Raw genomic sequence first — 21803 nt, forward strand, 5'->3', positions numbered from 1 at the left:
TTTTATGTTTTATATTAAGTAATATATAAGAGTTGGATATATGCAGGACACTGTAGCTTAGAATACATTTTGTGGGACTCGCAAATAGACAAATAGGCTACACAACGAGCGAGGTAACAGATGTATACCAGAGGAACGCGATATTCCTCAAATAGGCTCGCCATTGTTAGAACACAGCGTGCAACTACCAAAAGGCGTACTTGCAACAGTCGAGACGATCATAAGGAGAGTGCCTCCGTCTCCGTCTGCCAGTCGTAGTCCCGATCTCTCGACGAGCCGTCTTCCGTGTCCAAGTTCAGATTCCGTGTTCAGCGCACGAGAACGACGGGCATTATCGTATTTCACGATAGTCGTTTAGAGCCGACCGCGGCGTCATGTGTGGTCCAGGTCAGCGTCGTTCGCATTCCACGGGCGTCGCGGCGCGTCCCGTTCCACCGCCACCATCGCCGCCGCGCCGTCGAGCAGGCTCAGTTTCGTCGTTCCCCCCCTGCGCCGCGGCGCGGCGGCGGCGCGGCTGGAATTTCGGACCTCGACGTAGGTAAGATCTATGATTCTCAGAGGCGACAACGGACAACTATCTGGCATCGTTTCCGATGCTTATCCCGGTCCCGTTTAATCGATCTCTCTTCTTGTTGCCGCGAGAAGCAGCACGGCGGTCGTGGAATCCCCTCGAGGGATGACAGGCTTTTTTTTTCGAGGAGAACGCACAGCTCGAGTTCGATTCGGGCGAAATTCCTCGCTTTAATTCTTGAAGAGCTGTGACGCACGTGGCATGATATGCTGCTTGTTTCTGTTATCAAGAACAAAAATCTTTGTAGAACGATCGCATTTTTATTTAGCACGAATAATTTCTTTTGTACTTTAATTAAATTTATTAATTAAATTATTAATTAAATTAATTATTTTGCGAATGTAATATTTACTTGGAGTTTGAATGTTGTATTCTTTTTATTATCTTCTCTTTAGTTTCTCATTAAAAAACTAATATCTATCTTGGATGCTTTAAAGAGAAATGATTTCAACGCGTATGAAATATACATAACAATAATCGTGACTCCAATTAAAAATAGGAAAGAGTTAACGCCTAATCTACCATGACTATCGAGTGTTCGATCATTATCCACGTTGTCCGATCATTGCTTAGGCTTGTCATCATTTCGACGAAGCTTTTGACGAAGACGGCGCGCTTCGTCTGCCGATGCAGACGAAAACTGACGGAATCGGCGTCGGGGACTCTAACGGGTGGTCCCGAGGGCCCTCGACGGCTACGACGACGACGACGACGAGGACGACGCGGCTGTTGATGATGATGATGAGGTGCGAAGAGACGCCCCGGCAATTACCTCGGGCCAGTTTCTCTTCCACGGCGTCCTCTCTTTTGTGCCTCTCGCTTTCTGCGTCCTCTCGTCTCGTCATTATCGTTCTTTGCGGTTTCCTCGTCGCCTCCGAGCTTCTTCCGTCTGCCTGTGTGTCGCCGTTTCTTTTTTTTTTCTTTACCCCACGTCTTCCTGAACAGACGCGTCGAATGTCGTCGACCGATCGTCATCTCGATCATCGAGGCCTCTTCGGGATGATAGCCAGCACGTTGAATGTCCTTTCGTGCTGAGCAGAAGTCAGAGAGAAGCTTCGCAGGATTTCACGTTTATATAAAGTATTTTCTAATGTTCCTTGTGCCTCAAGCGGCGTTCTCTCTGATCTTTTATTGATCATTAATTAATGATCTGCGTTAGGGAAATTATAGAGAAGGAAATATGGTAAATTAGCGAGAAATCCTTGAATTTTTTTTCTGACAGCAACATCGATCAGAACGAGCATTCCACAAACATGGCGGCGCGTGCGAAAGTTGCTGTTCTCCATGGCTTTTCAACGAGTTCAAAAATAGACGGGGTAGAATAAAGCGATGGGAGAGGGAGAGGAGAAAGAAGCAGTGGAGGCGATCATCGCGAACGTCGACGGTGGGCACCGCGGTCGAACAAGAGCAAGGAGATGAAGAAGGACAGAGGTGCATCGTGGAATGCGCGTTAGTGACGTAGAAATGCAGTCGAGCGCGCGACAGACGGCGGATGTTGCATGGTAGATGGATAAGTAGATACGACTTGTTTAGAATGTGAAACAAGCCCCCCGAGATTCGGTGAAAAAAGAGGCTACAGTTGTTGACAAGATCGGGATCGGCGATATATTAAAAAGACCGCACGGAGAGATAGTTGATGGGCTTACAGGGATATACGAGCCTGAAATAGTTGCAGGCAATAAGATAAAACGGGAATATTAATAACATTAGTGGAATGCAGGTGGAAAAAAATGAATGATGCCAGTAATTTCAGCGCCAACAATGTAAACGGTCAAGTTTTATTTTTACATTTTATTTACATTTGATTAATATAGTACACGGTTCGTTATTTCGATTTTGCTTGTGACCAATATCGAGGAGATTCTCAATATTTTATAGTTCACAAAAAGACTCTCGTGAGGTTCTTGCGTGAAATGTGAATTGCCACGATCAGCACGAGTCGCGGTTGGTAAACGATCTTGGCGCTTTGGTTTGGACCCCCCATCTGCGCTGGTACATACATATCCATATGTACAATCTACCGATTTTTGGTACCGGATTCCCCGTTCGGTATGTGCCGGCTCGAAAGCCATTCGTCGCGGTTAACGCGTTTCTCGTCACTCGTCATCGTCGTCGTCATCGTCACAGTCATCGTCACAGTCATTGTCGGGGGGGTGCGCTCGTTTAGCGAGGCACTGCCTTTTTTCCCCGCGCCGCCGCGTATCGTTGCGGATGGCGCTTTTTTGCCTTCTACTTCCCCGGGCAGGCTTCGCGCTTCCCTTCTCGAGCCTCGTAACGACCTATGCGACCAACTCGATTCGTCTTTCTCGCTCGCACCACGTCATAATTCATATCCTAACTGCCGCCTCTCTTCCTTCCCTCCGGCCGCGCGCTCGCTGGGGAGTTCCTCCATCCGTTCTGCCGGCTCCTTATCGCCCCCTGATGTCGCCTCCTCTCTCTCTCTCTCATGGTAGTCGTGCTCTTCGTCGTTTTCCACCTCTCCCCTCGCCCTCCTTCCCGTCGTTGTGGACATCCATTATGCGAGCTAACGCTTCCACGGCCGGACTCCGTCGGAGACTTTGGCGTTCCTCGCTTCTATGATTTTTCTGAAACGCAAATGAGTTATGAAGTCTCGTTAACGATAATTTCAAGAGCAAACTCAAGTTCAATATATCTATCTTTAATTATACACACACACTGCGCTATTCAATTTAATTAGAAATCAAAACGTTGTGAAGAAGAATGCTGCTTCATTAAATTTTCATTAAAGAAAAGTTGAATTCTCCAATTTAATTCACTTCGAAGAATCTATTTTTTAAATATATTTATCAGATTATTTATGTCCAATGTCATAAATTGTCGTGCTCAACGAGAGTTCTCGACTTTTCAGACTTACGTCAGCACGACATCCGTCGTCGTAGTCGTATCTTTCTGTCGTTCGTTATTTGCAACGACTTTACCTCCACAGATTTCAATTCTTTTCGTTGCTTTGCATTAATTTATCGACGACGCAGTCGACGCTTTCGTGGTCATCTATTATTCGCGAGCCGCGCACTTTGTATTCGCTTTCATTGCTCTTGCTACCCTGAAAAGGTGCCCAGGCACTTCTCACTTTTAGAAATTTATTTGTCAACAAAGTGGCACTCCGCTTTGTAGTATTTCTGGTCGTCGTGTTGGAAGTCCAACTCGTCGCGCGGCAAGCTCGACATTTCTCGACTGCATGCGATATTACGATCCATTTTCATCTATTCTGCTTCTCATTGTTATCTTTATTAAGCTCAAATCTCTCTGACTGCCCACAAGTTACGTAGTGTATTTCTTTGGTGCAGAGAGATATCTATTTAGAGCTGTTGTCTTTGGATCAGCGAATTATACATTTGACATATAATGATCAATATGTAAGAGCTCGCTTAAATCAAAGACCGAATGTCAACAAAGATTAGCCGCGTTGAGAACTGTATAATTTGCCAAGAATATATCCGTCAAATAATTATTGAGAGTACCTACTGTAATATGATATTTAAGCAAATTAATGAACCGCTGTGTGAATTCATCTTTATTTCTCTATGATTTCATTTAAAACAACATAACGATAACATTTTATATTATTTTTACTTGCAATTAGCATATTTTTTCCTCGAAATTTTAAAGAAGTTTCGAGTCAGGCGATTATAGGGTCTCGATATGTACGTCTCGAGTGAAATATGACTTTTTTAAACAGGAATTGCAACTCTATAAACTGAATTAATATAACGCTTGGTCGATCACCTTGCAGTTATATCAAAACTAATTGAAATAATTATTTGAAATTAGGAGACTTAATAAATAATGTTTTTTTTTCTTTCTTCAACTTTGCTTCTCGTTCCACGGCAGAATTAAGAAGTAACACACGTATGACGACCGCACGCGTTTCAGTTCCGAGTACCTAATTGCGCAAAGCGAAAACGGAGACGCGGGGAATAAAGAAGAACTCCTGATAATTACGCGATTACAAATAATAATTATTCTCTACGTCGCAGGACGCCGTGTCCTGCGGATGCGTAAAATTGTGCTTCCCGGCACAATGCGCGCTTTATCCGATATACTCGGTGACGTAATTGCGACACACGTTTAACGATGTGTTTGCGCACGCTCGTCGTATCCTCGTCGCAGGATGCGCGATTTCCCCCGCCTGCAAAATTGTCGTAAATTAGGTGCGTAAGTGCACATTAATAGTAAATGAGCGCGGTATGCTTTGCAATCGGCGCGACCGCGACGCGGAAGTTACATTCAAGGTTGCGAAACATCATCGGGCGTCATCAAAATGGTTCTCCGTCGTTTTGTTTTCCTTCCATATTTATGATTATAGGAATCCTCGTTAATGCAAATTTCTCACAAAATATGCAAGAAGCAGGCTCTTTATTAAAAAGATATTTCAGTAAATATGTATAAACGTGGCTGTAAATTATTTTAAATTGATTGAAGAATAATTATATGTTATCTTTGTCACTTAACTCGAATAAAATCGTGTCGTAAACATTTTGACTGAATTCATAAAATCCCGATGTAACGACACGCCAGAAATAATCGCTCGGCAGCGCCATAAACCCGTCGCTAGTCTATGTAGGGCAATGTCCAAAAATATGGGCGCGACTATGCCCCTTAACAATCGCCATATGTGTCGGGCAATAATTCAGACACTTGCCACCGCGTTCGAGCATTACCAAATGAGCCGAGCGGGCCGACTAAAGAGAGAAAACAGAACGCTAGAGAGGGGAATAAAAACAGGAAAAAGAAAAAGGTAGAGAGGAAGCAGAAGGAAGAAAGAAAGGAAGACGAGAAGCGACAGAGAATAGCGAGGAAGTTTAGTTCCACGAGATTTTGGATTTTTCAAGAAGAATTTTATACAACATTTTCTAAGATTCTTTTCTAATTTTTACATTTTTTTACGTTAAAATTAGGTCTTTGGATTGTTAAAAAGTTTGAATTTATGTTCCTTGAATCTGGAACATCTACGATAGCTTTCTGGTTCTTGGATTATCTGACCGTCGAACAATCGAGTTCTTCGATAGTCGCACTTATAAGTTTTTTTTCTTAAATCCTCGGCTCTGTTTGCGTCCTCTCCGTTTCTTCTTGAGGCCGAGGAAGCGAAGATCGACGTTCAAGAAAGGAAGGAGGAAGCAGACGAGAGGCTGAAGAGGTCTTAGTGGCTGCAGGCGTCGGCGTCGGCGTCGGAGCGGGCGCGAGCGAAAGAAAACATAAATAATCGCGTTCAAATGAGACAGGGAGGAGAATGGGGAGGAAGAAGAAGAAGAAGAAGAGAAAGGGCTGGGCCCCCTCTCGGAGCCACACACGGCGGCGTGCCGGTTGTGTGTCTCGACCTCGTCGAACCTGATGCCCGCCTGTGCGCAATACTACTCCGCCCTCTCTCGTCGCGCTCTCGGCGAAGCTGAAGAGGAAGCTGACACGGGGGCACAACGAGGATCTCCGCTGTGATCCGCCGCGCCGCGCCGCACCGGGCCACAAACGTCTTCACGCTCGTAGACGACCTATCTCGCCACTAAATATCGCTCGTCGCCTCGCACGTTTCAGGGGCGAGACACCTCGTGATTCGATGTCCCTCAAAGCTATGGACGGACTATATCAGAGCGCGAGATAAATCGCGTGTGAGAATTAATTAATTCGCGTTCCAGACAAGACAACATGCGCGTTGCGTGAGTGAGGAAATTAAAACGCGCGCTTTCGCTCGTCGACGTCGACGCGATATATACGACGTTAATGATCGTGTTGATATCACACTTTTCTCGGGACCCTTTGACACCGGCGGCAGCAGGCGGCGGCTGCGTGTTGCTAGCCGCCGCCGGGAATTAACGCTCAAGTGGTTGCGTGAATTTTCATGAGTTCGGTATTATACGCGATATCTAGTATATACTAAAAACATCGTTCCTGTCAGAGATAGAAGCGTTTCTTCCTTAGTGTATATGCAGGACATTTAAGACCTTCTCCGATTGTAATTTTAATGAGAGACATAGCGACTAATATCAGTGTTCTTTCTTCTGGCTCTTTCTTCTGATTATTAAATATGAATAGCTCCGAGACTTGTAATGGAATATCTTTTCGCATAATAACTTCGCGCGAAATTAGGTACAAAAATAACTTGTTCAAACGCATTTATGCTTTATTTTTCTGAATTCTGAAAGTGTCTAATATAATTATCCAGGATGTTCATCAGAAAGCATTAAAATATCATAGATTGTGATCTATACATTATTATAAAATATTTATTAATTGCATATATAATTGATATTACAAAGAAAGAAGATGGCCGAAATATTTTATAGGCGTACAAATTTTCCAAATTCGAATGGATGGTGCGTGGACGGGATTTCGGGACCACCCCGTTGACGAAGGCGTCGCGTTTGGATTAAAACGTCGCCCGCGGCGTTTGCGTCCGTCGCGACGTATTTATAAATCAGTCGGCGTATGATAATTTAATTTTATCGCTAGTCGTCACCAGTAACGGCAGAGCGGCGTTTCGGCGGCAAAGGGCGAAAAAAGGCGGCGAGATGGGCGAGTGAGCGTAGCGGCGCGAGCACACAAGCGGCACTAAATAGTGCGAGTGAGCGCGCGGGGCCCCCTCTTCCTCAATGAGCGTGTCTCTATTAAATCTATTATTAGATACCCGGACCTCGGGTGCGAAAGCATCCCTTTCAATTACCTACGGCTTCATTTCGCGCGATCTCTACCGAGCGTGTGCGTCTCGAGGATACGCGTAAAGGGGGACGATAACGCTTCGACGAGTAAGCTCCTCGAAGGAGTTTCAAGGATCGCGAGAACTGAGGATATTATCTGGGGATCTAACGCGATCCAGATCGGAGGATCTGAGGATTTGAGGATGTTAGGATTAGAGGAAGGAACCGGAGGAAGTCGAGAAGTTAAGGGTCTAGAATCTGAGTAAATCTTATGTAAATATTAGAGGGTTCGAAAACTCGAGGATTCAAGAACTTCAGAATCTGCAGAGATCTACGTAGGTTCTAAAATTCGAAAGTTTAATCGAGAGCTCTTACATTCAACATTTGATAATCCAGAAACATGATAATCCCTCAGTATTAAAAAATTAGAATAATTGCATTAGGCAGCAGCTAATACAAAAATTAAATATTAAGATATATTTGAAATATATTATGTCACAGATTATAATATATACATCATTTTCTAAATTTTAAAAATCCAAGAATTTGTTCTAGAAATGTAAAGGATTCATGATATTGCTATCGTCAGCGGACGTTATTACATTATATATTAGTAAATTATTACATGGAATAACAATGCTTATGTGCTTTATTCTGTAGGTAGGTAGGTTTCCGTGACGTTTCTACCGTTTCCGATTAAAATCCGCCAGGCTGTCCATTACGGGGCATGATTTATCGTCACGTAAGACCGCTGCCGCTATTAAACGCGTGCACGGTAACGCACAATGCCGCGCTCGTACACGCATTTTGACGCGATCGACAGGCGCATTCCCCGATAAACGGAATATTATCGTTGCGTGAAATAATGCCGACTTTATTCCGCGCTAAGCTGAAGTTTACGATGCTTATCCGCCGCGTCGCCGGTCGCCTCTCGCGCAATTAGTCTTGCAAATTCGATTACGAGCGCGCGCCGGAACAATACGCGCGAGGCGTTATCGAGCGGTTATTAGACGAGCCTTTAATCATTTCGCACGCACGCTCCGCCAGCGATTTTAATTTTAAATCGGCCTCTCGAACACGCACGCCTCCTCGAAATTTTCATAATGACTATCTTGCGCGCGCGCAATTAACGACTTTACCTATCCTATCAAAAATCTACGACGCCGCGAGTTATCCCCGGGAGCCGGCAGAAATCAGCTGCTTATTATTCAATTACGGTGATCTTAATCGTTGAGCACGAAGATCACATGCCATAACTCAGATGGAATAAATTGAGGTGGCGTTGAAAAATATATTGCACATCATTTTAAAATACAATTCTCGCGCCTGGCAAGCGTTTCTCTTTATACGTATAATCTTTTATTAACGCAAAATCCATGTTAATAACTCACGTTTGCATTAAGTAATTCTTATAACTTCATGACAGCTTACACGTACGTTAATCATGTATCAGATAAAAGAATATGAGATGACAAGATCTATTAGTCACTCAATTGTGTAAAAAGAAGTTTCAAAGTGCATATATTATTTATGGATTTGACGAACACTTTAGAATGTTCATTTTTTGTTACACCAAATGTAATTCAGATCTGTATCATTCTTAGAGCTTTATTTGTTTGCGTGAAGGGAAAAGCAGTAAATTTAGGGTTCGGCTTTTGATGTTTTCGACCGGTCGGTCCTTCCTTCGTCTTCTCTTGTTCCTTTGCGAAGGACTTCCTGGTCCCGGGTCCAATCGGATCCCGCACGCTAACCGCGAGTACGTCGGCGTCGGAATATCCGGGCCCGCCCGGGTCCGCTCCGCCCACCGTGTTCGCAAATTCTCTCTCAATTTTCATCGGGCCTGGCGCTCTGCAGCTGGACGTAATTGGCTACCTGTCCTTCGATCGGCCGTGCCGATCTGTCCTCGGGCCGCCGCGCCGTGCCGCGCCGGCCGGTCGACGACGGGGCCCGACGTCGGTACCCTGCGTGCGTTCCCGACAGAAAATTGCTTTCCGCCACGCCGCGGACCTTGGAAACGCGCGAATTTCGCATTGAAGTTTTCGTCGCGTGACGCGCTTTGAAAGTCGAAGCCGCGGCGCTTACAAGTATACTGGGTGTCCCACCATTACTTCTTACAATGCGGGATTGCATTTTTTTTCAACATTCTCTCCGTATTGAACAAACATTGAATAATAACGCCAGAATTGGAATATAAAAAAATCATTTTATATCGTTTGGAAGAAATTTAGTCAAAATTATTAATTGAAATTTTACAGTAGACCATCATGTAACATACATAGATATGTGTTCTATCGAACTAAAGTTAATTTGCGAAAGGATATTTAGCATATAATTATATTTTACATCTCAAACTTTCGTCAAAGAAGTAAGATAAAATTAAACTTTTTCTTTCTACTTCTTTCCCTCTCGTAAAAATATCCGTTGTGAAGACTCGATAGCGGCGAGACACCCTGTAGACCCGGCTTTCTGTGCGCCCATTAGCTGCCAGTAATGACGACGGCACCTTTCCGTACGATTGGCGCGGAGAGGATTCTTGAAAATTACTTTGCGAGCGCGGTATGCGACGTACGTCGGCGGTCGGTGTTTAAAGATGAGATCGGGGCTTCTTCCCGCGAGACGCGATGCACCGCAAAAAGGATCATACAAAGGGACATGCGTGATGACGGTAGGACATTGTTGCGAATAACGAGGCGAGTTCGTAACTTTTATCCAACCTTCCGAGACTCGAGACGTATCTCGATTCTGAGTAAAAATGTTTAACTCTTGATATGTAAAAGGGGATTTAGACAAATATATTCTCGCCCTCTCCTTCGGCAAAATAAAGAATAAATAATTTAAGGATTTTAAATATGATGTTGCCTTAAAATTTATAAAATTTATAAGTTCGCGCACTTTATCAGTATTAATCGTCTAATAATTATTTCTTCTCGCACGCATGTCCACACGTGCAACTTCTCTATTACGCACATCGGCCACACTCGAGAGTCTTATAGTTAATCGTCTCGTTCTTCCTAATGACTCGCGAACGCGAAAGATCGCCGGATGTTTCGTTCGCGTACCGGGTATCGTGGCCGACACGACATACGTTCTCGTGCGTGGCGGAGCGTCATCTCTCGGGATGCATCTCCCCCGAGGATTTATTCGCAGGCGGCGGGCGATGCGCTCGGCCATCGGGCTCGGGGGCTACCGGGCCGTGCAGAACGTCGAGCATGCGAGGCGAATTTATCACGTGGTGTACCACTCGCTGCGCGCTACACGGCCGACATCGTAAATCGGTCTGGGAAGTGGTCCAAGCGTTTGGCCGAGCCGTGTCAGCGAAATCGTATAACTTCGACGGGTCGACCGCGTTTGTTGCAGAGCCCGCCCCAGTGGCGTCGAGGTTTCAACGCCACATTGCTGGAAATTTCATCCATCAACGCGATAGAACTTCTGTATGTCACGTCGATCTAAACGTGACCGTTTAATTTCGTATTGTCTAACATAAAATTGTAAACAACGCTTTTTTGACAGTTTTATATACAGCAAGGAGCGATTAGAAAATCTAACATTTTTCGCAAATCAAGACTGCGAAGAATAATGAAATTCTATTCTTTATCTAACACAAGAGATAAACTTTATGCTTTGTGCAGAATTTCAGGAAAATATTCAAAGTTGAGGATTAGCAATTTTAGGGGGGAAAAGGGTGGGATTTGATGAAATTTGCAAGTGTAACGCCACGCCATTGCCGACCAGCAGACCTACCGTAAAGCAAAGAGCTCGACAAGAATGTCGGTCGGCAAAACGCGGTAAAGCGCCGATATCAAAGACCAGAAGTCGTTCTGAACTCGCGTCCGGTATAGTTCGTCTCGCGGATCTCAAAGACCCGCGCGACGGAATATCGCCGGCGATCCGCTCATAAAGTGACGACGACGACGACGACGACGACGACGCGAATCGTCAGGCAGACCGATGACGAGAGGCGAATGCAGACAGAGAGGGGGGGAGATGTAGATGAGAACGTAGACGGAGGTGGCGAGATGTTGGCGAGGGAGCGACGATGCTGACGATGGTGGTGGTGCTGGTCGTGGCGGACCAGATGTTTGGCTAATGATGTCAGCGGAATCGTAACTAAAACCGAGGCGGCCCCGGACTTAGCACCGGCTTAGCCTCAGCTTTGAAGGAAAGAGTCTTATTACCGGGGCCTGCACGTGCTGCTCGTGAGCGCGAAACCGTAGGGTAATTGGACCACCCACTCGACACACCAAGAGTGCCACTCTCCGTTCGTCGCTCCCTCGCTGCCTCCTCCCTTCCTTCTCTTCCTTCTTCTTTTTTTCTCGTCCTCCGTCGCCGAGGACGCGAAAACGGCGGCGAGCTTTCGACGAGCAGATAAACTGGAAGTCGCGCGACGACTTCCAGTCCCGACAGTCGTCGATGCATTCGCTCTCGCTTGCAATGCTACACGCGGAAAGATGCTAAACGTGTCTCACGGGCTTATTGAGAACAGATTGCTTTACCGCGACACGTGAAGTCATCGCGATTATCGGATAAATGTATAACGGGTGAATGGGGATGATGGCTGCTTCATATATGTCGATTATAGATTACAGATGTAAATTACGAGACTCGTCCCTTGCCTTAGAAGCTGTTGTTGAAAATAAAAAGATACGACATGTATTTAAATAAAGGGATACATGGAATACCGGATTGGTTTTGAAAGTGTTATCTAATATCTTGAATGTTGAATAGTTTTCAAACTATTCTACTTAATAATATAGATGATGGAATGTAAATTATGTTTAAATTTTATTATTTTATTTTCATATATTTATAAAGACACGCGTTCTTTTAATCTTTTTATTGCTTCTCTGAAAGACAGGAGCTTTCGCACTTTTACAAAGTCTATTGATCCATCGAATATTTTTTAATACCGTACAGTATTAAATTATAATATTGAAATGACGATGCATTGCAATAGTTTTCTTCAAATCGGATTTTTATCGTGGAAATGGGATGCCTCGTTTGCTTCCCCAGTTTTGGGACAGTGCGGATTAATTGGACCACCTACGGGTAACCGAAGTTGCGACAAGCGGCTCCTTTTTCCAAATAAATACACGCGTGTTGTGTCTCATCTCGGATGGCGGGAGGGAGGGTCTCCCGAAAGACCCCAAGCAGTCGAAGCAGCAGGAGCGTGTCGTACGGACGAACCGCGCCGCATCTCGTCCGTGACACTCGACCCGGAAGACAAGACTGATTTATGCCTGCTGGCCTCGCCGGACGGAAATTAGATGGGTTCGTGTCGAGGGATATCACTGCGCTTGTTTGACATTTTTATGCGGTACCACCGATGCTTTCTTTCGTCCGAGCGCCAGTGCGCGTGGGAAGGCGTTAATTAACGGCATCGTCTAATCATCCAATTACCAACTCGATTTTAAGCCTGACTATTACCTTTGGCATCCGCAAATTTATTAAGAAAGATTATATATGCGTATCTTTATAACACTGATCGAAAACGTTAATCCTTTAAAGATGTATATCACTTTAATTTTGTACAATAATCCGTATTATCTTTCGACATGTTTGCGACGACCTCAATTATCTTAACAGTGCTGATTTATTTTGAGTAGATCCGTATAAAAATATTGCTAAAATTGATATTTTAATTGATATATCCATGATATATCAATCTGTATTTTATGATTATTTATGTATATTCCACAATTGAGACGTACGCAGTTTTTCCAGATTTTTCTTTTTTAAATTAGTAATAGCTGCTACTAATAATTAGGTTAATAACTAAGATACACGACGTGTACCCTCTCATTATGAGGATACACGTCGTAATAAAACAACCAAAATTTTTCGGCTTTGTAGAACATAATTGTCTTATTGTTATTCACTAATGTATCTTTCATGGTCACGAGCGTCGTGTAACGTAAGAAAGCTGCCGCATTTCGCGCTTAAACGCGGAAAATTTTGTCGGTTCAACACAACATTTTATGTTTGGAAACTTTGCAACAGTTCGGACGCAGGTATCCCCCCGGGAATCAGGCAACGAAATCTGTCCTCAAAGGTTTTGCCGAAATGGGAGCGTGCAAGGCGAAGGCTGTCTGTTAGATGGTTCATGTTGGAGACCTCGGAAACGAGGCCACCTGTATATCCGTCCCATCCGTCGTGGGTGGGCCTGTAGGTAACGCGAAACACCAAACTTGGGGTGCGGATCTGACTTAGGGTAGATGTTCGTAGGGGTGGCACACACGAGCGGGAGAGGAAATGCAGCCTAACCACTTAAGAGGCTACTACAAACGTGACGATATGTAGACTAACACGTAGACAAACTTTCTCGGATTTCTTCCTGTCGACCACCGTGATGGTTTCTTAAGTGTCGAGCGTGAACAAAGCGTTCTTTGCCCTCGCAGTGAGAGGTAGGTCTTGCCTGCTAACGTAGCAATACACGGCATAGACTATGAGAATAAAATAGACCCATTATGCAGAAAATGGAAAGAAAGAAGGAGAAGATCATTTACTATTTACTAGGAGTGAAAATCATTTATTTTGTGAACAAGCGTCGATCCTTTAAGAAGGATCACTTTCATGACTACAAATCTATGATTTTACGAAGAAAATGAATGAAAAGCTTTCTTCTTAACAATGCCTTTTGTGTATTAGAATAACATTTTGTTAAAATGCATACAGCCCATACATACACAGATACATTTATTAAATTCATTATGTCTCATAATTTTTCTCATGTCACTCTCGAAACACTGGGAGCTTTCCAGCAAGTGACACAAGTCGACACAAACGTCGTTCTATCTTCCTTTTTTGGCAATGAGTAACAAAGACCAAACGACACTTGTGTCGACTTGTGTTGCTTGCCGGAAAGCTCCCACTATCAGCTCTTTTCATCGCTGATAAATTGAAAAACTGTCCAATTCTATTGTGCTAAGGAGACACTTTATCGAAGGGTTAACTGTCGTACGATATTCGATATCGAGCAATATCGCGGTTGCTTATCTCGCCCCGGTCAAAAGTAATATCCGATCTCTCGATTCGAACGGTGAATCAGCCAACGATGCTACTATTTGCCAGAAAAATCTCGGAACCGGTGCATCCCGATCCCCGGTTCGCTCCCGTAACGCCCGCGAGGATTCCCGTGCATCAGCGACATTCCCCTATCTCTTCTCTGATCCCCCTGATTCCCCTACTTCCTCCTCCCTCCTCATATAGGTACGTCGCTTCGCCGCCTTCTTCTAATTTTACGAGCCGTTGACTCCCGATCGATGGAACGAACCGTTTCGAAACAGCCGGCCGTTTTCCGCCACGCGCCGTTGGCTGGCCGTCCGGTGACGTAATTTTCCCGGAGCGAAACCGAGCTGTCGCGCGCGCCGGGGAATAAGATCGGGGAATTTGCGAGAGATCGTCGATGTTAGTGCAAGTCCGGGGGCGACTCCGGATCTCTCCGATCTCGCCAATCTCCTGTCCGCCATGTACTAACCGACGGCCGTTTTTCCGCCTGTTACAGATCACGAAGCTCAAGATCGACAGTAATCCGTTCGCCAAGGGCTTTCGGGACTCCTCTCGTCTCACGGACTTCGAAAGGTAAACTCCTCCTTGCTAACCATTAGATAGCGGTAAATTTGATGAAATCTGCGATGATAAAATGATTTGCAACGACATAAATCATATTGATCTTGCTTGAAACAGATTCTATATTTGTACGAAAAGAGATTTATCTTTTTCTTTTTTGAGTTAAGTTTATTTGCTAGCCTGTGAAATTGCAATTAGCTACCGGACTTAAAGGAGATCATTAATCTTAATGGCATCTAAGACCTATATCAAAAGAAGATAAATTAAACAAAAAACCTGGAATGGACAATCCATTTGTGAATTTTGCTTGTAACGGCTGACAAAGTTCTGAGCTCAATGTCCTTCCGGAGAATCGTGCGGCTAGAAGACGGTATGCATAATGGAGCAGCTTCCCTTTCAGGGAGACCATGGAGTCAATGCTGGCGGAACAGCAATCGCTGAGGTTTCCGCATCGGCTGCCCTTTGAGGTGGAGCAGCTCCAAGCGGGCGCCGTGAGCAATCTCAGCCTCGAAGAGAAAGCTTTGTGGGCCGCGCGTTCTCAAATGCTGCTGAGGGCGGCGGCGGCCGTGGCTGCCAGTCCTTACGCCCAGCTGGTCAACCCCGCTCTGGTCGCCTATCCGGGCGCCTCGGCCGCGGGCACTAGCCATCAGCAGCAACAGCATCAGCAGCAGCAACAGCAGCAGCAACAGCAACTGGGCCACTTCTGGTGGGCCTCGTCGCTCGGATCCACTATCTTTGCAGCGGCGCATCACCAACAGCAGCTGGTCGCGTCCAGCTCCCAGCAGAACCCGTCGGGCCCGGCGACCCCCCGGCCGCTCTACCCGTCGCCTCTTGCCCTGGGCCATCACCGATTCTCGCCCTATCACACGGCGACCGTCCCCAAGTCCTCGACGCCGGGTGCGCCGTCGCCGTCGCCGTCCAGAAGGGCGACGCCGTCGCCCACGGATAGTCTCAGCAGGGAGGCCCAAGACCTCTCGCCCTCGTAGTCCCTTGTGGCTTCATTAGGGAAACAATGGTTCACGATTTTCTCGTGAAGGGACTCTAGAAGGAGTTTGAGATATTTTACTAAGACTGCGCGACGAAAGCTGGTTTTCCCTCATTCAGAAATAGGAGATTCCGCGTAATTGGATCGCGAATTGCGTTGTGACTTTTTTATAGAGGAATCTAATTCCTCTCCATGTGATGAAAGTCTCCTTTTCTCGACTTAGACCGAAGCGTAGCGATTAATTCGCCTTGCAATAATTCGTCTTCTTTCACGGAGAACTGACGAAGATTTGTGCGCGCGGTGAAAGTCGATTTCCATCGTATTATTTGTACTTAAAGTAATTCTTATTTTTTTAGATTTCCAGAATTTTTAGCAGTTATAGAATGTTCTCATTAGAAGTGCAATATCTATCGTAATTATTATCTATATTTTCTTGTCTTTATTATATTATTAAGGAGCCGGTCTCCATTCCATTAGAATACAAGATGAACGAGCATTCTCACATTCGGATTATGGATGCGTAACAAAACAAATCGTTACGAAATGTTTGCGCGAACGGGGATCGATTTTCGTCGCGCGGCGCGGCGCGGTGTCGCACGGCGTCGAAAGGCGTCAGGAGGAGGTCGCCGCGTGTCCGCGGTTTCGACGAAACGTACAGAATCCGGCGTGAATAGCAACGATAATTGTGGTGTCAAAGGTTCCCGAGTTGGCCACGGCGATTTGTCGCTCTCCGTCTTTCTATCGCGCCGCGAAGACGAAGCGGAGGAAAGAAAACGTAAAGCTCACGCTCTCCGAGAGTCTGAATGCTCTCTCGGCTGAACTTTCGACCTTTGGCGGGCATGGTGGCAGGCACAGGGGACCCGAGCCGTCTCACGTGACTCGGCGATTCCGTTGTCTCCCGACTGAACCCTGGGATCGAGAGGAGCACGTATCTTTGCCTTGATCAGCGATTGGAAGCGATAGGGCCGCCGTGATCCTGGTAGTCAGGATGCACCTATAGGGACGCACTTTGAAATCGATAAGAATAAAGGAAATGTCGTCGCGCAAAAATTTGTGCACTTTCAGAAGATGCTGGAAATAAGAGATTTTCAAGCTTAATTTTCATTCATTCTGTATGTTTTATTCGACATGTATCTTGCAGCACCGTAGGTTGATCACCAAGACTGCTTTCAGTGAAGGAACTGCGATGATACGCCAAATCGGATAGCATGATTTCTCAAGCGGAAATATTTTCGTTATGCACCCCATATATTTTCATGTTTGGTTTGTTCATTTCGTAATCGCGTATTTTTGTACGCAAGAAACACGGTTACGTCGTTTCGAGGTCGAGCTGCCGTAAAGATGATCTTCAGTGGATCGCACGCGCGAAGAATACGAGCGGATTGTAAATATGTAACCATGCTGGGTTCTAAAGGCGGCATAATTGCCGTACATAATACACGTATATGCATCTTTAAGGGCAACTAAGCTGTACGGCGACTAAAGTCTACTTGTATATAGGTATACATATATCTACTTGCGATATAAGATAATTACGCCTCTATCTCTTGTAATATAAGCTGTATATTTCGTATCACGAGCTATTGTTATCGTTATTTATGTTTCGATTCCATACTTCGACGCGGAGTGGGCGCGAAGTGAGCGCGCTGGACGCGATGCGTTTCGACTGAAAGTACCTACGAACCTTCGATAAGTCGTTCAAGGAAGACCGAGAACTTCGACATCCGATTCACGTTTAAGTTGAGCGTAATGAGAGGTTGAAGAATTAGGATCATTAAGGATCTCCGAGCGACACTTCGCGCGTTCTCCGCGAACACCTAAAGGATTATTATCGCCGCGGCGATTAGTGTTAGTGTAGAGCGTTATATTGTTAATGCTTGTGTTGTGAGGAACGCATACACCTATTGCTGTGCAAGCTGCTCCCTTGTAAATAAACCCTAATAAACTTCTTGTACCGAATATTTTCGCGCGTCGCCGAAATTTCCCCCGAATATTCTCCCTTTGATTATCCATGCATTTCTTTCACATTCCACTCGTTCCCAAAATTGTCCCGTTTAAATTACAAGAACTTTTAAAAAGATAAACAGAGACTTAATTTTTAATTACCCGTTCGTAAGAATTTAATGCAGGATAATCCATGCGGGAGATACTGAAGTATACATCATATCGTTATCATATAATTAACTCATAAATAACACAAACATTTCCTTCTCTCTCTTGTAGATTATTTATCGTCGCGCCGCAGATATTATCCTATACGGACAAATCGCTCGAGTATCTACTCTCTCATCCTTGGCGTGGGTAAATCTGATGTGATCGAGGTAAGGAACTATTATTCGCAGTGATTCTGCTCGAGCTGGCGTGTACACGCTTAGGCAAATGTTGTCGGTTCTGTACGGTTAACCGGCTACAGGATGCCCCGTTTAAAGGCATCATCACGCGATCCTCAAGCCGACCGTGCGATTAGGGGATGAAGGAGTCACCATTTGCTGGAAATGCAAACCGGCGAGACCGACTGATCGCCGACACGGTCACGAGACCGTTCTCGTGTCGTTATTTTCGCCAGGTATTTTCGTTAGCGCACGTGACACGCGTTTATTATGATAAAGAATTATTTCTATTTTAATATAATATATATTTCAGTATATTTTATTGATATATTTTAAGTTGCTGAAATATTTATGGATCTTGAGAGCAAACACATTGAAATTAATATTTTACAGCATCGTATATAATACTTGATTCTATATATTGCATTTAAAGTTCTCTCGTGTATCAAGGGTAGTAACACACGTCGTTGAGCATTTTCTTTAGCAAATTTTTACAAACTGGTTTTCATCTTGCTGTATTCTTTATAATCATTAACACATATTTATTTTATCTTCCGTTAAGATCGCGAACATGTATGAAAGCCGTAACTTTCATTGCAACCGCAATTGAAATAATTAATTAGCATACTAAACTGGGATTAAATTTATCATTCGCCAAGATATTCGCTTTATTAATTCGTCGGGCGATCATCGTGTCGTAAAGTGGACAGAATGAATACATTTTCGTCGTTATGGCCGTATCAGGCGGGCATTAGGCATGAATAGACATGCGGCCGGTCGGCCTGCCGATCCATCCTTCGGTCGTAAATCATGCGTCGCGTTCGGCACGAAAGGGCGACGGGATCCGGTATTAGTGGCGGCGCGCCGAGAGGAGTGACACGGTGAGAGCGTTACGACGAAAAAGGGAAAAAGCGGGCGCAACGTCTCGTCGTCGTAAACATCGAGGATGTCCGGTCGCTTGATTAGGGCCCCCTCCCGTCGCGTCGCTGTAAAGCACGCGATTGCGATCGCGCCTTCGGTAAAAAGACCGGGCACGACGGCGCATGAATCGCCTCTGCTTTATTAAAGAGGAGCACATTTTGCCGCGCGAGAGCGACTTCTGATGGGAATATAATTTACAAAAAATTTGTCACGGACACCAGACGTCTAAAGTCTTAATCGTTCGAATATTCTCCACGCGTATTTTGGATTTTCTTTGACTATAAAACTTGGGCGCTGTTTAACATGGCTATATTATTATATTAAATTATATATTATATATTAAATTATTATTTATAGTAAATGCTTATCCATGGGCAAATTATTTTGAGCAAATTTTTGTATTATCAATCTTTGAGTTTGACGTGTAAAGTACTATGCAGAGGTCTCAATAATGTTTCGTTGTATTATTTCTCTTAGATGATTCTTTCCGAGTTCGCGCTCGAGAAAAATATTTGGGCGTTTCGTTTTCTTCTAGCGCCGCGGATTCTGTGTGTTTGTACAACCGTGTAATTTCGCGCAAGAACGGCGCATTATCGCGGACAGAAGGTGAATTGTACCACCGGGATCTAAACGATCTCTTGCAGGACACACCGCGAGAACCGTCGCCAAGGTGTCGGCGAGCTGGCGGTGGCGTTTTAATGTGGAATAAAGGCATTATAAACCCATTAGCCGGTGGGCGAGCCCGGGTCCCGACTTGCGTGCGAATGTGCGCCCATCGCGACGCCGCTCTTTATTTGAATACACAAAACATTAACGGCCTTGCTCGTCTCGCCGTCGCGCCTTCGTCCTGCGCCCGTCAGTTCAGTGTATCCTTGGCGCCGATCCCGCTCGCATCTTTCCGTGACGTACTTTTTCTCAAACATTTAACTCATTTCTCCCGGCGAATTTCTTAATTTAACCATCTTGCAACTTATGTGCGATTTTTCTTGGACGGAAATGTTAACATGACGGACGTATCGTTGGGTAGTTTAAAAAGATTCGATTTTCTGAAAACCCCCTCTCGCTTTCTGAACCTGCCAGTTTGATTATTGTGATCTTCCTTTACGCAACGCGTATTTTGCAAACTTTTATAGCTTACGGTACTCGTTAAAGTAATACACCCCTTCAACTGTGACGTATAACGCACAGCTTCGTTTCTACTTTTTCGTATTTGCTGCATATCTCCTCGCCTCGAGACGCACCCAGCCTTACTTCGTACCTTATTATGTTAATTTCTACTTTACAATCTAATTCCCTATATATAGAATACCCGGAGGGGGATTCGTATTCTAAGATATATAATAAACTTCTCTCTTCCTTTTTCTCTCTCTTCTTATAAGGCCGATTTCATTCGTTTCTTTTCCCTCCTCATCTTTCTCTCTTTCTTTCTTTGTCTCCTCTCACCCCCTCTTCAGAGAGATACTGCGTCAGTCTTAATAACAACTTGCTTAACCGACTCACGCACCGCTCATCCAGCGTGTCTGTTAAATCGTTAATTACCCCCGCGAGAAGGTGAAGCCGGAGAAAGAGCGACTGGAGAGAGGAAAGAGATCGGGATGAAAAAGAGATGGATCTGAAGAGAACAAACGCGGAGAGAGCCAATTTGCGAAAAGCAACGGCAAGCAGGGGAACCAGGACGACGAAGTCACCTCGTCGTACCCTTTTTTTCCTTGTTCTTTTTTTCTTTCCCCTCGCTCTGCATGTCTCTTAAACATCATGATGAAACGCCCACTTCCTGGCCGATTCACGGCTACTTTATTCCGCGTTTGGGAGCGAAAGGGGCACAAAAATGCAAGCCGACGGAGGAAAAGTGAAAAGAAGAAAGAACGGAGGGGAGAGAGAAAGAGGGGGAGTCGATTTGCCTAATTTGCTCGGTAATGCCCCGCCGAGAATTAACGAGCTTTGAAGAGAGACAACAGAATGAGGACTGGAGGAGTTATGAGGGGGTAAGGAGAGAAGGAAGGGTGTTGCATCTAGCATCGGCATTAATTACGTCGGTTGCCACAGGTGCCAACAACCTGATTATCAGGTCTCGATCGAATCTCGATCGCCCGTTCCGATTACGTTGGCATCTTAAACGCAAGCGGGGTACCAACCCCCTTTCGCCGGCATCTCAAGCTCGCCGAGGTTTGTGACTTTGCGTAACTTTCGTCAACTCCCTCGAATCATATGTTAACAGAAAGTATATTAAACTTGATGCGTTAAATTAACGAGGAAAATGGAAAAAATGTTTGTTTATTGAAAATTGATATTGCTAGGATTAATTAGTATTATACGTATATTTGTATTAAGACTTTCCGTTTTGATTATGGAAAATTTAACTTCAAATCTATCAAAGAATTAATATAGTTACCACACTCTCTCTCTAGACTCTGTGGTATTCTATATAGATCTACATATTACAAAATTGTTTTTCGACATTAGAATTGATGTACATTTGTATTTTTCCGCACTTTGAAACAGGGCCGTGCGAAGAGGGAAGGGCGAAAGGGGCCTTAGGCCCCGGGTGCCGGCGTCAAGGGGGCGCCAAATGCTACTCTATCTTGTTCGATTGCGGAAGGGGGACGCCAAATTTATGTTATGTTCAGTAGGCCTATTCTGTAACTCTTAACAACAGTTTTGTTGTTATATTGTCGTTGCGTAACTTTTTTATCATATAGAATACCTGCGCAACGCAAATATAACGATAACGAAACTGTCGTTAAAGCCCCTTGCACAATAGGCGATAGCGACAGCGACAA

The 21803-nt window shown here is 44.8% G+C and overlaps 1 protein-coding gene across 2 annotated transcripts in view; it reads left to right on the top strand.

The window, feature by feature from the left end:
* LOC139771134 (uncharacterized) overlaps window positions 1–17731 on the top strand; it is a 45986-nt gene extending 28255 nt beyond the window's left edge. Inside the window, exons 5-6 of one of the 2 annotated variants that reach the window (XM_071703662.1) lie at window positions 14723–14799; window positions 15176–17731. In XM_071703662.1, the coding sequence (XP_071559763.1) occupies window positions 14723–14799; window positions 15176–15773 (675 nt within the window). In that variant the 3' untranslated portion in view covers window positions 15774–17731. The remainder of the gene's footprint in view (window positions 1–14722; window positions 14800–15175) is intronic. The other variant, XM_071703663.1, reaches the window with a different exon arrangement.
* Window positions 17732–21803: the final 4072 nt, after the last annotated feature.

The sequence above is a fragment of the Temnothorax nylanderi genome, unplaced genomic scaffold, assembly GCF_030848795.1.
Source record: "Temnothorax nylanderi isolate EJ_2023f unplaced genomic scaffold, tnyl_v1.0 TNYL_tig0036_pilon, whole genome shotgun sequence".
NCBI classification, from domain to species: Eukaryota; Metazoa; Arthropoda; class Insecta; order Hymenoptera; family Formicidae; genus Temnothorax; species Temnothorax nylanderi.